The 17,302-nt window shown below is 37.7% G+C and overlaps 1 protein-coding gene across 2 annotated transcripts in view; it reads left to right on the top strand.

The window, feature by feature from the left end:
• ERC1 (ELKS/RAB6-interacting/CAST family member 1) overlaps nucleotides 1–17,302 on the top strand; it is a 269,913-nt gene that overhangs the window by 49,824 nt on the left and 202,787 nt on the right. For both annotated transcript variants that reach the window (XM_009995202.1, XM_009995203.1), the window contains exons 2-3: nucleotides 1,347–1,763; nucleotides 15,743–15,817. In XM_009995202.1, coding sequence (XP_009993504.1) covers nucleotides 1,347–1,763; nucleotides 15,743–15,817 — 492 coding nt within the window. The remainder of the gene's footprint in view (nucleotides 1–1,346; nucleotides 1,764–15,742; nucleotides 15,818–17,302) is intronic.

A 17,302-nucleotide genomic window follows, 5' to 3' on the forward strand; every position in this document is an offset into this window, starting at 1 on the left:
TTGAAGGAAAGAAGTCAGAGTTGCAGTCAATGGGACAGAGTCTAGATTTTTGAAATCCGTTTTGTTCCCTTGAAGTATTTTTACTGCTAAGTACTGACTTGAAAATAAATTTGAGCTTCCATCAATATGTAAAAACAGTGTGCCTTTTAGAACAAGTAATTATCCCTTCACCTAATATACCTGTGTTATGTAGAATGTAAAATTAACATTTTCATTTGGCACCGTCTTTACATAATAGACCTTAAGAGTGTGTTTCCTGCATCAAGCTTGCTAATAGATTATAACTCTAACTAGTACTTTAATCCTAGTGAATAGTGGAAGTAGCTCTATTGCAGACACTGTTTTTTGCAGTGTAAAGGTACATTTTAGGGATCAGTCCATCTGACTTGTTCACATTAAGACTAAACTGTAAGCATTGTCTGCCACTCTTGAGGGAGTGGAGATGTATCACTTGGTGTGTTCCTCATCCTTGCTAATCAGATATTTGTTCCATGTGTAAGTACTTCTCCATTATTGTCTTAATAGTTCTGTCTTGCTGAGAAGAAAACAAATGTTTATCTAAATATTAAGTGAATACTTTTTTCTAGGCTAACTGTGCTTCTCCTATATGATCCCACTGTATTAACCCATGGTATCCACAGTCATGGAGACAGGATTTATTGTCTTGAACAACCACAAATTACTGCTGATCGTTTGATTGACTTTACGTTCGTCATTGTAATGTGGAAATTTCTATTCTGTACTAAAATCCTCATGCATTAAATTTTAAGATGTGACCCTTCTCCCCAGTCAGTGTATATCCAGTTTTCTATAGTTGTAGATCTTCCTGACATGCTGAAGTTTCTTTTGTAAGTCAATTGGGAAATCTGTGCTATGTATAGTGTTAGTATGGAAAACCTTCTTGTTAGATGATACATAGATTCTAATATTCATGTTGATTTGTCAAGCTAGTTATTCTAGTCTGGGATTTCTTACGCAGAATTCTTCTATAGGATAGTCAAATATTTGGAAAAAACAAATAGTTTAATCTTTTAGCTTACTGACAAATGCCTACTGACATTTTCAATTTGAAATAGTGACTTATGCATGTTGGTGGAAGTGGGAGAGTCACCTGAGTAAGAGGTTTCTAGGATTAAGAAACCAGTACCAAGCATAGAAGGAAGGACTTGAAATTTCTGTAGCATAACTCAGTTCCACCTCAGTTCTGCTTTGAAAAAACAGTGTTGGTCTGTTGGTGTTGAAGTTTCCTCTTGGTTGATAGTTCTGGAGGAATGATGTGGCTTATACTGTTCTCTTTATTTCTCCAGTGGACGGAATCCTCTGATTTTATTTATTTATTCTTTTAGCATATGCAGATGACTATCCAGGCTCTCCAAGATGAGCTTCGGATCCAGCGGGACCTGAACCAGCTGTTCCAGCAGGACAGCAGCACTAGAACCAGTGAGCCCTTGGTGGCAGAGCTAACAGAAGAAAACTTCCAACGACTTCATGCAGAGCATGAACGCCAGGCCAAGGAACTCTTCCTGCTACGTAAAACCCTAGAAGAGATGGAACTGCGTATTGAGACACAGAAACAAACCTTAAATGCACGTGATGAGTCCATCAAAAAGCTGTTGGAGATGCTGCAGAGTAAAGGTCTGTCAGCAAAAGCCACTGAGGAAGATCATGAGCGAACAAGACGGTTGGCTGAGGCAGAGATGCATGTGCACCACTTGGAGAGCCTTCTTGAACAGAAGGAAAAAGAAAACAACATGCTGAGAGAGGTAAGTGACCAAGCTCTGGCTTCATCTCCAATCTTAAGCTTTCCTGTGTCTCTTCTCCATTTCAGAATGGTAAGGAAAGAATCGTCCATCCAATCTATAAGGTGTATTTTACATTGCAGAGTTGACAGAATTTGTCCTTGTTTTAAAACTTCTTTATGGTTTACTTGTGTGTGGTTTTTGGGGTTTTGTGCTTAGGCCCCACTTTCCCCACAGCCTCCATATGAAGCTCCGGAGGTGAATTGTCACACAGACTGCAAAATTCAGTAGCTACCTGTATTCAGGAGAGAATACAGGAGTAATGGATGATTGCTCTACAGTTTCCATGGAAACAGTCGCCTTGCTGTGAAGGGTATTTGATAAAACTATTAGCTGCCCTGGATGTGCAGCGAAAAAAAAAAGATTACTTAAAGGAACACTGTTGCACACGGAGTAACCCCTTTCACCAGTCTCTCTGAAAATAGTAAGGAAAAACCATTGTTATATCTATAATACACCTTAGAGGACTACAATGGCAAACATTCTTCACTATTAATCATCCTAGACTAGTTGTAATAAAATATGGGCTACATATAAGTATCTTAGAAAAATAAATGAAAATAAATCAGTTGTTGTGTAGCCAGTTTCATTAAATTTCTTGATTTTGTTAAATGCGTTTTCTTCTTGTCAACCAGCCTCCTAGAGTATTTGAGTATTCACTTCTAAAAGGCTAGTAATTTAGTATGTGGTATGTAAATACAGAGGTATGTATGTATGCACACGCATGTATTCAACAATTATAAGAATTTCTGGAAAGATTATTCTACATATTTCTGTAGATTGAATGTATGAATTGATAGCTATACAAGTGTATGTGATACGTGTGTGTGAATCTAATGCCCTGTTTTGCACATGGTGTGTCTACTTTGTGGTTCATCATTATTTTGAAAGCCTGACACATACACAAGATTTGAGCTCCCTCTCTAAGGGGGAGAAGAAGCTTGAGAATCAAGGTCTAGCACAGAGCTTTCTGAGATGAGTGTTTGCAGTAAATAAATACTTCTTAATACCTCTTATTCATATATTTTCCATGGCCTGACCCATTGTACTTGTGCTCATGCAAGCATTTATATAAGAAACCTAGAGCCCACTGCATTTCTGAGCCAGATTTAGGCCAGATTTATTTTTTTAGAGCAGTAATCTCTTGAGTCTCTGGAGTGAAGATAATGTGATTCCAGAGTTTCTACACTACATTTTTTCCTTTATTTAGCAACCAATGATAATTCTGTTCCAAATCTTGTGCCTATTTCAGGAAGAGCCTCAAATGGCTTCCATTTAACTCCACTTTAAGTCCATCAACATAAATGAAAAGCTGTCAGGAGATGTGTAAATTTTTAGGAATGCAGTTATTTTTGTTTCTGCTACCGATTAGTAGATGTTGAAAGATAAGAATTCTTGTTTCTTTCACACATATCTGGGAATCATCAATCATTTAAATCATAGCTTTTATGTTAAAAGATTTCCTGAAAAAGGTAGAGTCCTTATGGGACTGGGTCACAGCAGGAAGGATTTAGTTAGTATCCATGTGTTGCCATGAGCTCTGAGCTAACTGAACTCAGGCTTGTCTGCATGAAACTCAGGTCTCATGCCTGGGGCTTCAGGAGGCTGAAGAAAACCAGGGTATGTTGCTGAGCTGTAGTTGACTGCATCTGACTTCCTGAGCACCAGGTTGCCCCATCAATGTTGTCCCATATTCCCAGCTGTTCAGAGAGAAGGGTTTTCTTGAACTTTTTGTGGCTTAACAGTTTAGTATCCTCCATAGATCTGCCATCCAAGTACATTTGTTCCCATGTAAACTTTTGCAGCTGTAGCATCATTTGATAAGTGGTTCTACAAGCCTGCTCTCCACTGCAGAAAGAACATTCCTCATTTCTTTTGAGTTTGAACCTGTCACCCAGTAACTTCATTGACAGCCTCTTGCACTGGAAGACACAGTGAACAGGTGATTGCTGTTGAGACTTAGTGCCACTCAGAATTTTAGATCTGTCATATCCCTTCTAAGTTTTCTCCTTTTCCAGGCAGAAAAGCCCAATGCTACTCATAATGCATATCTTTGATAATCTCCCAGAGCACTTTCTCAGTCTCCTGTATCCAGGTTATGAAATGGATTCTCCTGGAGATGGTGAGAGGTATCTCTATAAGTCATACGACTCCCTTGGGCTCTTCCTAATTGTCCCAGATTTTGGGAAATTCTAGCAATCCTTCTATACAAGTCTATAGGAAAGATCCTGTATCCAGCATTGCATAGATTTTGTAGCTCACTAATATAGATGATAGTCTCTCATTAACACAAAGTAATGAAAAATTTAATGTTTCATTAAATATCTGAACATAGACATGGATCTAGATGCCCTGACTTCAGCAGATCACAGTGTGGCTGCATCAAATTCCTCTACCCTGGAAAACAAGCTTAAACTTCATAGCCTATAAAATGATGGATGCTATTTTGAATACAATTTCTTAAGTCTTACTGAAAATTATTTATATTATTGCTGGTGTTCTAGACTTAACTTTCAGAAACCAGATTATTATCATACCAGCAAGAAATACTTGACGAAATCCACCAGCTGGACTACAGCTTCCAGAATAGCTCCCAAGTTAAATTAACTTCTACCTCATTGTTCCAGACTCACCTGTTGCAGAATTATCAGTGATGGCAGTGACAGCACATAACTCTAAAGATAAATAAGTCTGCTGTGCTCTATTAGACAACCTCTCTGCTCCCTGCCCCCAAAATGCTAGATGCACTGAGTAGAAATATGTTTCTCTCAGCTACACAGAGTAATAGACACACCAAATAGCAGTGCAGCTTATGGCAGAAGATGATGTGAGACCTGGTGGTCTATACACTTGGAATGCTTTGTTCAAACTATGCTTTGCAAGGACAGTCAAACATCATTACACCAACTTCGTTGAACCTTTCTCCTTTGAATGGTTTACAACTATCTGTTTTTAGGAATTTGTATCTGAAGAACAGAAATCCTACACATCTAGCATCACAGTCAAAAAAGAGGTAACTTCTTGATGACAACTTATTGATGACTTCGCTGATGACACTAAGCTGGAAGGAGTGGCTGACACACCAGAAGGCTGTGATGCCATTCAGAGAGACTTAGGCTGGAGAGTTGGGCGGGGAGAAACATGATGAAGTTCAACAAGGGGAAGTGAAGAGTTCTGCATTTGGGGAAGAGAAACACCATGTACTGGTACAGGTTGGGGGCTGACCTGCTGGAGAGCAGTGTAGGAGAAAGGGACCTGGGAGTCCTGGTAGACAGGAGGATGACCATGAGCCAGCAATGTGCCCTTGTGGCCAAGAAGGCCAATGGCATCCTGGGGTGTATTAGAAAGGGTGTGGTTAGTAGGTCAACAGAGGTTCTCCTCCCCCTCTATTCTGCATTGGTGAGGCCACATCTGGAGTATTGTGTCCAGTCCTGGGCCCCTCGGTTCAAGAAGGACAGGGATCTGCTTGAAAGAGTCCAGTGCAGAGCCACAAAGATGATTAAGGGAGTGGAACATCTCCCTTATGAGGAGAGACTGAGGGAGCTGGGTCTCTTTAGCTTGGAGAAAAGGAGACGGAGGGGTGACCTCATCAATGTTTACAAATATGTAAGGGGTGAGTGTCAGGGAGATGGAGTTAGGCTTTTCTCAATGATGACCAGTGATAGGACAAGGGGTAATGGGTGCAAATTGGAGCATAGGAGGTTCAAAGTGAATATCCGAAAAAAATTTTTTACTGTGAGAGTGACAGAGCACTGGAATAGGCTGCCCAGAGAGGTTGTGGAGTCTCCGTCACTGGAGACATTCAAAACCCACCTGGGTGCGTTCCTGTATGATGTGCTGTGGGTGACCCTGCTCTGGCAGGGGGGGTTGGACTAGATGATCTTTCGAGGTCCCTTCCAACCCCTATGATTCTATGATTCTTGAGAGTTCTTGGAGAAAAAAGTTTAGGCCAAATTTGTCATCTGCCTAGAAGAAAGGATAGAAACAAAACTATCTATATTTGTTCTACCAGAGGGAACAAAAAGAAGTTGTTCATTGAGTGTTATTGCCAGTTACTTGCCAGACAACTTTGAAAGTGTTATCCCATTTTCTTACTCCTTTACAAGGGATATCAGCTCAGATTTTACAACAGTAGTTAATCTGATGACCTGTTTGTCTCTGGGTTGCTGCTGGGCAGACATTCTCTGCAAGCCAAATACATCTTTGTTTACATCAGTGCTGTGGCATGTATTAATTGGAGTTTCTGGATTATACTGACACATCTGTGTTTCTCCTACTTAGCAAGAGCTACCCTTGGATGTCTTAAATCATAAGAACCAAGAAGGATGTATGAGGTGAAATTCCCAAATGTATGACCTTCTCTTCGTTGGCAAGTGTGCTTATTGTTATCTACCCAATACACCTATGAAGTCATCAATCCCATCACACCCTGTATAAAATATATTCAGAGTTGTGTTAATATACATGGCCCTAACCATTGGCTTTTTCTGAAAAGATGCAGTAGGAGTCATACACAGTGCTAGTTTCTTCTTCCTTCATGACAGTTTTGCCACATATTTATAATGAAGGATGTGTTTTAAGTCCTGTAAGTGACCTGTGACAGGCTGCATGTGGCTGTTGTCAGTACCTTCAGCAAGAGGTCAAAGTTAAGTTAAACTGTGGTCTTGAAGCTATAGCATTCTTCTGGGAAAAGGGAGTGGTTGGCTCAAACTTTGAGGCTAAGCAGGTATTGGGTTAAAGGTGTTCATTGAAATATCAATGTAATATAATGGCAACATAGCTCATAATAAAAAATTAAATAGTAATTTGATTTGATAGACAAAAATTAACTGATATACCCCTGAATGTTTAATCCAGACCTAGAACAGATGGCTGACTGCAGCCTTTTTATCTGGAAGCAGAAAGTAAGCTCATTATCTAGAATGTTCTTTAGGAGTCAGTTCTAGATTCAAGGTTTGCATGTTGCAAGTGTTGTGGAACAAGAAAAGAACCAAGAGTAGCTTTGCAGTTTATGTCACAAAACTGTGTTTGGTGGTAAATTACAGCTTTCATTTATATATATATATACACATATTTAATAATTGAGGCTATTGAAACAAGATGGATTTTTAATACAACTGAGTGAAAAACTGAATGAAGGAGTTCAGGATGTAGTGCCTAACTAATAAAGAGAGGTTTTGTATGTAAAGCAGACACTGTAATAGGTCATTCATAAGAGCACTCAATTACAATGAACTTACGGAAAAAAGCTGTGGTAGAAAAATGTTTTATTTCTTTTCATCTTCAGTGTTTGTTGAAATGGCAGCCCTACAAAGTCCTGCTTGTGTACTGTACGTACTACAGTTATCTGGTATGGCCTTATCACAAGAACTGATCCCTGTTTGTAGCTATTTTGACTCAAACAGTGCTTACTTTATTCTAGGAAATAACATTTCTGTGAGCACTCTTTATTCTGTCTCCACTTAGGGTAGCTGTCTGTCAGAGCAGGCGCACTAGCCTGTAACCTACATACACTTGACTTAGCTTTAGATTCTCAGACTTGATACTGTGATGACCAAAGAACAGCACCAAGGAGTGTAGTAAGAAAGGACGGATGTACTACATAGATGCAGCATCGGAGCACTGCTGAGCAATGCCCAATGAAGAGAAAGGTTGTTTGCCATATCTGAACAGATTTTAATTACTTGTGACAAGTTTTGCAAAGAAGTTCTTTTTCCATGCTTGTGTTAAAATTCTTACCCTTTTCTGCTCCGGGCTTAGAGGAGGATTTAGAAATTTTAATTGGAGCAATTAGAGTTATCTCAAAGAACACTTTTGTCTTGTTCCAGTACTTTGTAACATAAAAAAAAGACACACTTTTAGAGAGAATTTTTGGTTTGCTGTAATAGATAGATTCAGTAACTGGAATTCTTACTCCCATCATTCTAGGTGACATCTTTCTATTGAGTTAAAAAAATTAAGTTTCTGTTTTTTCTGTTTCTGCTTCATTCTTTTGACATTTTAGAAGAGGATAGCAGAGAAATGACATATATCAAGGTAATTTAATAGCTATGTCTGCAGTAGAATCACTTGATTGGCCTAGAAGTAGTTTTAAAATATATTGAGCTTTTGTAGATCAAAATTGGAGAAAATGTGCTATTGCAGCTTGACAGCATGCACGATTTATTCCTTATACATTTTTATTTTTTAAATACAGTTGTAGTTTGGAATGTCTTATGTGTCACTTCATGAAAGAATGAAGGTTAAAAATGTTCAGACATATATAAAATTATTTTCAGCTTTCCTCAGTTCACAGATTGGTAGCTTGATGTTTCTTAGAGGGATGAAAAATTAGGACGAAAAGTAACATATTTGTTTCATGTCTTTCCAAACTACAAAGAAACCATAGACACATTCTGATTCTTGTATAGCAAATTTCTGGGTTTTATATAATCATGTAGGAATTAAGTGAATGGAATAAAGAACTGCAGTTACCTGTTGGCGTGTTTTGTCTGTATTATAGTTATGATCACATCAAAATTAAATAACCCATAACATTTCAGTGGGTCTATTCATGTGTTTTTTCTAGCATAGCGAGCTAAAATGATAGACTTCATTTTTAAACTTATTTCAAACCTTTCTCTCTATATAAATGAGCTAGTTAGTCTTCAAAATATTTTTTTTTCTTTATATTCACACAAGGCAAAATGTCTAACTAGTACATTTTAGCATCTCCATCCCCTTCAGGTGGAATTTTTAAAATTAAATTAAACAATTTGGAAATGCATAAATTGTCTGGTGATAAGAGGTTTAAAATATGTAAACATTAATATATTTTGATTCTTTATTTTTTTTTTTAATATTAGAAGATTTGTCTATGTCCATATGTGCTACATGATTTGCTTTGTTTACAAAGCTTAGGTATACTTTCCTTGGAGGTGTGAATATTATCCTGCACTTTTCTTCAGCAGAGATTAAATTTGTGGAATTCTGTTTCTGCACATGTGAAACTTTGCAGTAGAAGAAAAAAAGTTGAAAATACCACACACAAGCTGGAAGTTAATCTAAATAGAAAACAGATGCTTTTTCACCTTAAATGAGAGGAAAGAATGGAAAAATGAAAAATTAATAATGCATATGTCAATACAGTTCTAAATTATTAAGATTTTAATTTTTAATTGACTTTAGCTTTTGAATTCATGCTTCTGTAGTCCAATTTCAACACAATAGCTTGCTACTTAAAAATATTAAGATGGTTTGAATTGATCTCTCTCATCTTTATCTTGCTTTTACTCTTAACGCTGAAGGGATTTTGCTTTTGTTTCTTGCTGATAGGAACACTGAGATGAACTGGAAGCTGTGTTTTAATTTTCACTTTAGATAATGCCTGTGTTAATAAACTTAGGTGTCCTAATATCTGAGGTTTTGGTGGGATTTAGAAACCATGGTCTGAATGTATTAATAAAATTGCAATACACAGAGATGAATTTTTTTAGCCAGGGGTAACTAAGCTTCAAAGAAACTAGCACCCTCCATTATTGATGTGTGTGTACGTTTCAGCAAATCTTTCAAAGTTATGCCCTTTATTAATACCATCAATTTATTTTTCAAGGAATTAGGTTGATTGTTTTTGTAAATGTAGGAGATGACAAATGGAGAAATACAGAAGTAATTTCTGAAAGAACCACCCATGATTATTGGTTCCAAACCTATGTAACTGTAACTTTTTAGTAGCAAAACTCTAACAGTAATGGGATAAACTATACAGGACTCTTATTATACAATGTTGTCACAGTTTGACTCAGGTCTGACAACAATGCTCTTGATCCCCTCCCACCCAGGTAGGGAAGGAGAGAGAGAAAAAGAGAGAGATTTGGCTGGATTGAAAACTAAACTACACAGCTTTAATTAAAACACTAATGAATGATACAAGAAAATATATACAATTATATACAGATATATTCAGGTATGGGCAAAAGCCTCTCACCTCCCCCCACCCCAGCAACTCCCACAGCACTTCCCTGAACTGGGAAGAGTCCCGAGGAATCCCGGAGCTGCTGCTGGGGAAAGCAGAGAGTTACGGTGGTCAGGAGATCTCAAGCCTAAGGGTCGATGGTGATGGATGAACAGAGTCCTCCCTGGACGCCGGCCATGGACGGAAGAGAAGGGGAGAAAAAGAAGGAAGGAAGTTGTCTTCTGTGATCTCTGACCTTCCTTTGAGCTTACGTAGATATATGGAATGGAATATCTTTGGCCAATTTTGCTGTCCATCTAACTCAGCCTCCCACGGGGGGGGGGGTCACAGATCTCCCCATAGTGTTTGAGCCGGCAGAGTGAAGGTGCGACCTTGAAGCCTCAGTAGTTAGAAAAACATTCCACTGTCTTATCAGCCTAGCAGAACACACTGTTGCTAGTTACAAGAAAGCTTACTGAAGGAAAAAAAAAACAGTAAAAAGAAAAATTGGCTTCATCCTGGCTCAAACCAGGACAAATGTTTTTTCAGTTCACTTTTACATGTTGTTGAAATAGAAGTTAAAATTGCTGGTCTCAAGCACTTTCTGAAAAATACTCATAAAAATCCTGAAACTAAACAATTGAAATACTATCCAGTCACCCTCTGATCCCATTTAGTAAAGATGTTTTTATAAATGAATGATGCAGGTTGAAGGGCTCTCCCAGAGGTTATTTCATGCAACCTCCTGCTCACATCAGCAATTTCAAGTGATGGGGATTCCACAGCCTCTTATAGGGCACTTGGGCCCATATTTGGTTGCTCTCCTGGTAAAATCTTTTCCATATTAACAAGTCAGAATTTTTCTGTGCTGCAACTTTTACCTGTTGCCTATCATCCTTCCACTTTGCACTTCTGGAAAGACTTCTGTCTCATCATAATCTGTACAGCTTCCAGTTAGATAGTTCTAGAGAGCATCAAGGTTTTCCACAAGCCGCCTTTGCCCCTCAGCTGAACAAACTCAGTTCTCTCATTCTCTCCACTAGCATTACATGTTCCAGCCCCAACCATCTTGGTGGCTGTCCTGTGGACACTCTTCATCTTCTAATGTCTTCCTTTTACTGGGGAGTCTGAAGTAGGGCACAGTCCTCCAGTCTTGCGAGAGCTGCATAGAAAGAAATAACTGCTTCCTTTCTGGCTGTATAGTCTTGCTAATACCACCACCCAGGATGCAGTTGGCCATTGTGTTGTTTTTTTTTACAGCAAGGGCACAGTGCTTACTCCCAATTCACATCTTTCCCAAATTTCATATAATCCACAAGCATGCTGAGGGTGCCATCTCTCCTATCGTTTAGATCATTAATAGAGGCACTGGACACTGACAGCCACAGTATTAGCCTCTGAGGATTGTCAGCAGCTACCAACTGGACTTCATAGTGCTGATCACCAGGCTTTGGGTGTGATAGTCCAGTTTCCACCCACATTTAACCAGTCTGTATCTCACCAATTAGCTGCAAGGATGTTTGGAGGCCATGTCAAAAGCCTCAAGTCAAGATGTGCCACACCCACTGCTCACTACTTAACACACAGACAGTTACTTTATTGGAGAAGAAAATAAGGTTAGCCAGGTAGAATTTGTCCTCCTGCACAATTACAGATCTATTTGGTCTTACAGATCTATTAAATAACTTAGAAAATTAACAATGATAGTTAATATTCAACTGACAGATGCTGATGAAATTTTCCTTTGGCTGCAGTATTTGCATTTCATTGTAATTAACTGCAATATGTGGTGTGTGTCCACAATAGAATCTGAGGACATCAGAGATAGGATATATTAATATTTATCCATTCTGCCACTCAAAGATAAGTACACAACCTGTATTTCGAAATTAGGAAGGATATATATGTGCTGCCTTCCTTCAGCAGCCACACTTAAATCTGTGTTCTAGGGAGGCTCAGTTTGCCTGTAGCCCTGCTTCCAGGTTCTTTAGAGTCGTAGGCATGTTGCCAAAATTAAATCCTTACTATGCAGTTGAGAGGTGGGAGGTGTTGTTTTTCAGCAGGTTATGTCATCCAAATCACAGTGGTATTGCTTAAGATGATAGAAGTAGGACATTTCCTTTGCTGAAGTGCAAAATATCACTTCAGACAGTGGAGATACAGGCATTTCTAAAGAAAAAAGCTTAAAAGGATTTTTTTTTTGAGAAAACACTATGCAATGTATAAAGGACACACTGTTGTGTCAGCATCCCTTTGGTGATACACTGTTTTCTTACTGTGTGTCCCATCTTACATCATTTCCATAGTAGTAGTTGCTTTTATGTTCTCAGGTCAGAGACTGTGCACAAGTGGAAATTATCTAGTATGCAATTGCAGAGCTAAAATAAAAATGATACATTGTTCAAAATAGACTTTTGGCATATTATTTTTTTACCTTCTTATCTTTTGTTTTCTGTTTCTGACCATTCACAAGAATTTGTTTTAACTTCCTTTCTATGATCAAGCTGTGTAATTTTATTCTAAAATAAAATTTATTGGGTGATTGTGTCACTGATGTGACAGGAGCAGCTGGAGACATAATTTTATGCATTTAGCAAAAGCTCATGTGATTCAGAATAAGGTAATTGTCACTCATGGATCTTTCTTCACCTTTTTAAGCTTAATGAGTCTTCTTCAGAATGACTTTCCTTTTTCCCATAGATGAGTTTGGCATTTAAGGAAAGCCACTTTTTTAATATTCTAAAACCTGGAGGCTTCAGACCCTCTTTTCTTCCCATATAACATTTTTTTAAAGTGGACATGAATTTGAGCATGCTGCCAAAATGTCTTCAGCTATGGACTGTATTACTACTAAATGGCATTCTTGGAGTTGCATTGTTTATATGCATGTTCTTAGTAGGCGTTTTCATAGACAAGTAGAGATTACAGAATAATTTGGTATTACAACATAGGATGTGTGCTACAATGGGTTTTCTCAAATACTACCTCTTTTAATGTGCCACATCTGGATTTACAAAAAAGAATGGCTTCTGACTTAATCTCTCAGTTCTCAGGCTGGCAATCACAGGAAAAGACTTGAGAATTCTGAGAAGGAACTGAAGGTTGTGGGGCATGTATGAGCCTCTGCAGAAGGATAGTCAGAAGTCATGTTTCTTATTCAGATGATTGTGTACTTGTACAAACAGTGCTGTTCACTGCAGCCAAATAGATACAGGCCTGTGGTTCCAGAGCAGTGAAATGTTCTGGATGCCTCTCCAGCAGTATGCTTCTTGGTGAGTGCATGAATCTGCAGTGTTCACTCTGCAAAACTCACATATGGAGAAGTTTCAGGAGGAAGCTACTTCTGTCAGCTGAGTTTTTCCTGGCTGAGGTGGAAACAGGGAGAAATATACCACAGCTACCTTTAGGAAGGCAGCTGTGATCATTCCCTGTGGAGGAAGAACAGGGACGCTGAAGAAAAGGGATGTTTTTCATGACAGGTACTGGTAAAAGCACTGAGAAACAGGTGGAGGGTGCTGGCTCTGCTCCGCCTTATATTTCTAAATGCTTAGGCTGGTCCCGATTGTTAGTAGCTCATCATAGCTTATTCTTATTAGGCAAATATGTAGCATTATTTTTTTTACCTCTGATCCTTGACTGAGGGTAGTAAGATAAGTTCTGAGTTTCTTATGGGCAGAGTATGTAGCAGATTGTCCTATGCTTAATTGATATTACATTTTTGAAAGCAAATTCTACCTCATAATGAGCTTCTTTTCTAACATTATGTACAGCAAATGAATCTCTAACATTTTACCTCTGAAGAGGTAGCGACTGGAATAGTAAGTAGTGGAGACAGACTGGAAAAGTAGTTTTATTTATGTGTCTCAAAAAAAATGCTGAGGGTGGAGCAGGTAGTAAAAGTGATGTGAAGATGTTGGTCCAGCTTGTATTGATTATATTATGTTTGCTGACAGCTTCTTTTTTCTTCTTCTGAGGATGGGCACAGGAAACTGTAGAAAAAGGTTGAGCTGGTTGGACTGTCTGCTGTAGGCTTTGAAAAAGCTGAACAGCGCTGCTAAGGAGATGATCCCAGAGATAATGCCTGCAGTCTTTAGATGGCCCTATGATCAGCCCTCTGGAAAGAGCATCTCAATGTAGTATGTTCCCCCTCCTTAGATTTAACATCAACATACTCAAGAGAAAGTGGCTGTCTTGTTGATTTAAAAACTGTTGAATAGGTAGAAGCCATGTCTGTTTGACTTTGGACAAAGACAGCATGCCCCTAACCCTGTAGGCAGATGGAAAAGTGGAAAAGTGCTAGAGACCAACAGTTTGGAAGGCTATTGATGAGAAATTACTGATTATGCTATGCTTTGGCCAGGAGTTAAGAAAAATATCAGAGTGAAATGCACACTGCTCTTTTTTGGACATTACAGGCAGATACAGGAAATCATAGGACCAAGGAAAAGTCTGGCTAAAGTGTTCAGATTTAAGTAAATCCATGAGAATGCAGGTACAGGTAAGTAGAAGAGGAATAATAGTGCTGTTGCTACACTCTGGTCTATATGGTGTCAGTGATACATGACCAGAGGTTCTCAAGTTACCTGTTGACTGTGGGAGAAACAAATATATTTAGAAGGGTTTTCTGGTTTATTTTTTCAGGAGTTTTGTTTTGTTTTGTTTCGGGTTGTTGTTTTTTTCTTCCAGAAAATACCACTCTACCCTGTGAATATACTTGCAAAAGTATATTCTCAGGAAATACGCAAGTGTATTATTTAAAACAGACTGGATTTTCTTGTTGTCACTGCTTACAGGCATCAACTTACACAAATGTCCTTGTGCTAAATTTATGCAAAATTCTTCTGGTGGCCCTTGACATACCACTAAACGTTTCTGTCTTTCTCACTTGACAGCTATGCAAGAGCACTTAAAAATTTTACATGACAAGTAGTGTTTCCAGTATTTCAAAAAGCACTATACAACTCTTAACTGTCTCATTCAAATAAGTAATCATATGGAGCAAATTGCATGTATGACTGCCATACAAAATATTATCTCTTCGCTATGACTGTAGAAAATAACAGGTTTTTGTTGGCTTCTTGGCTTTATCTTTTAGGTGTTTGAGGGCAGTGGGTGGTTTCACTCTATGTGTGTGCATATTACCACGTGTTGTTAGGATAACTAGTATCACAGTTCATACTCTGTGGGCACCAGAGTATTTTCATGTCATATAATATTAATGTTCTAACAGTATTCACATTCCTACATATAACATTAGTGTGTGGTGTAAGGACAATACTATTCTGAGACAAATAATGAAAAAATTACATAGATACTATATAGTTTCTCCTATATTCCCAATTTTTGTTTGAAATCCCTAATTACTTCATATGGTAGAACAAGTTGTTTCAGCTTTCTATAATTTTATTCCTTAGTAAGCAGACTGAAGCATGCTAGTTCTGTGAATTGACATCAACAGAAATATCAGATGGGTTTTGTGTCCTACTGTCTGTGTATTCTGAACTTCTAGAGCAATGTGCTGTCAAGTTACGTATTTGCAATTATGCTCAAGACCCAGTGAAGAAAGATTTTCATCATGCATAATAAATGTTGCTACTCACAGTAAAATAACTGCACCCTGTAGATTCTAGAAACAGAAACCACAGCATTATTATTTTCAGTAAACATCTTTGAGAAACTAGTAATAGTTTAGAGTAGTTTAGCAGGAAGATGATAGGAGATTTTAATAGATGCAGCTGTCATTAGCAGTTTATTTTGAGTAAGTAGGTAGTCAAAGATGCAGTTTCTGTTGTGTCTTTTTAACCGAGGCTCGAGTTCTGTAGAATGAACTTTCACCTATCCTTTCTTTGATATGATAAATAATAACAAAGTGTATGAACTGGTAACATAAGAAAGCAGCGTTGAGTTAGGCTATGTATTAAAGGAGAAGTTTCTAGTAATTTTGTTTGTATTTGGCAAGTGGGTTAAAATGCCATTAGGTTAACTCTTACTTTCTTTTCTGCTGGTACAGGAGATCCATCGTCGATTTGAAAATGCTCCTGATACAGCCAAGACAAAGGCTCTGCAAACTGTTATTGAGATGAAGGTAAATGATTGCATATAGGCAGCAGTAGAGTTTGTTCTCTGGAAAATATGTTTTCATATAAAAAGTGATTCTACCAAATGCCATGAACTCCTGTCAGTTTTCTAATTTGAAATAAGTATATTTATTTTATCCTATTTTACTGTCTATTATTAATTTATCTGTTATTATTGATAAGTGAAGAGACAAAACTCCTTAATGAAACAACAGAAACCTGTCTCCTGTCTGCCTTTCAGCAGCACATAAACATTTCTTTCAGTTAACCAAGAGTCCATTGGATTACAAGAATGGGAATAAAGGATTAGTAAGTTTTTTATGATGATGTGGGTTATTTTCTTATTATAGTGTCAACATTTAAAGTACTGCTTTGCCTTTTGTGTGTCAACAAAGTTAACAGTTTGCAAACTCAAAACTTAAAGAGTGGGTCATACAGCCAGAAAGATGTCTGTATGTCATTGTAAACCTAACTTCAAGAGGAATTTGTGATTGAATTCTTAAACCATTAATTCAAGTATCTAATGGAACAATGGCAGTTTGCCAAGAGCTCAGGAGCCACAAACTGAGTGTGTGGTTTCCACAGCTTTATTCGATCTTGTTTCATATTCTGTGATTCATAAAGTACATCAGATAGGATTTGGACAAATACAGTTAAAAAATTGGAAACTGTCTTTGTGAACTATTTCCTTCCACTTACATATCCCTCCTTTCTCCCTATTTATTTATCTGTCCATTTTTCTTTTGTTTCCCTTATTTTTTCCCTTCCAACTCTTCCCATTCCATCTTATTGTTTTCCAGAGTAATTTCCTATCTTTCTACTCTGGAGCCTTTCATTTACCGTCTTTCTTTTATTAAACATCTTTGTGGTTCATAGCAATAAAAACTAATTGACCAACAGGTAACAGTAAGTCCTCTTTACTATCAAAAGAGAAGCACTGGTATTTCTGGAAAGTGATGTGGGCACCAAAACAAAATACTGTTGTAAATTACAACATATCACTTCACCTTACTTCCTCTCTTGATTTTATTGTTGCAGAAATCCACGTAACCAATTTTAATTTAAGCATTAAACATAAAGCAAAAGATCTGACTAGATCTCAATAATGTTCCTTTAGAAAAATCTGATCTCATGAGTTAAAACCTATATATGAAATTTTTTTTATTTTTTTTCAGCTTCACTTTGATTATCAGACAGACATACACACAAAAAAGGACTGGTCTGTGAAAGAATGGAGGACAGTTTCAAATCCTACCTGTAGTTCAGGAAAGACGGAATATTTTGGAGAAATTAAATAAAAGAAAAACAGACATTTTAAGAGATTACAGTTCATAAATGCCTGTGTTCATAAGCGTGTATGAAGCTGTGTATGCTGTATAAATTTGTTCTTGCTGTTACTAACACATAAGACTTCTAAAGAAACTGTAAACCAAGTAGATTGAAAACCTCTGACTCTTCAGGATAATGGTAGATTGACTTTCTTATTTTTCCAG

The sequence above is a fragment of the Chaetura pelagica genome, unplaced genomic scaffold, assembly GCF_000747805.2.
Source record: "Chaetura pelagica isolate M959 unplaced genomic scaffold, ChaPel_1.0 scaffold343, whole genome shotgun sequence".
Lineage (NCBI taxonomy): Eukaryota > Metazoa > Chordata > Aves > Apodiformes > Apodidae > Chaetura > Chaetura pelagica.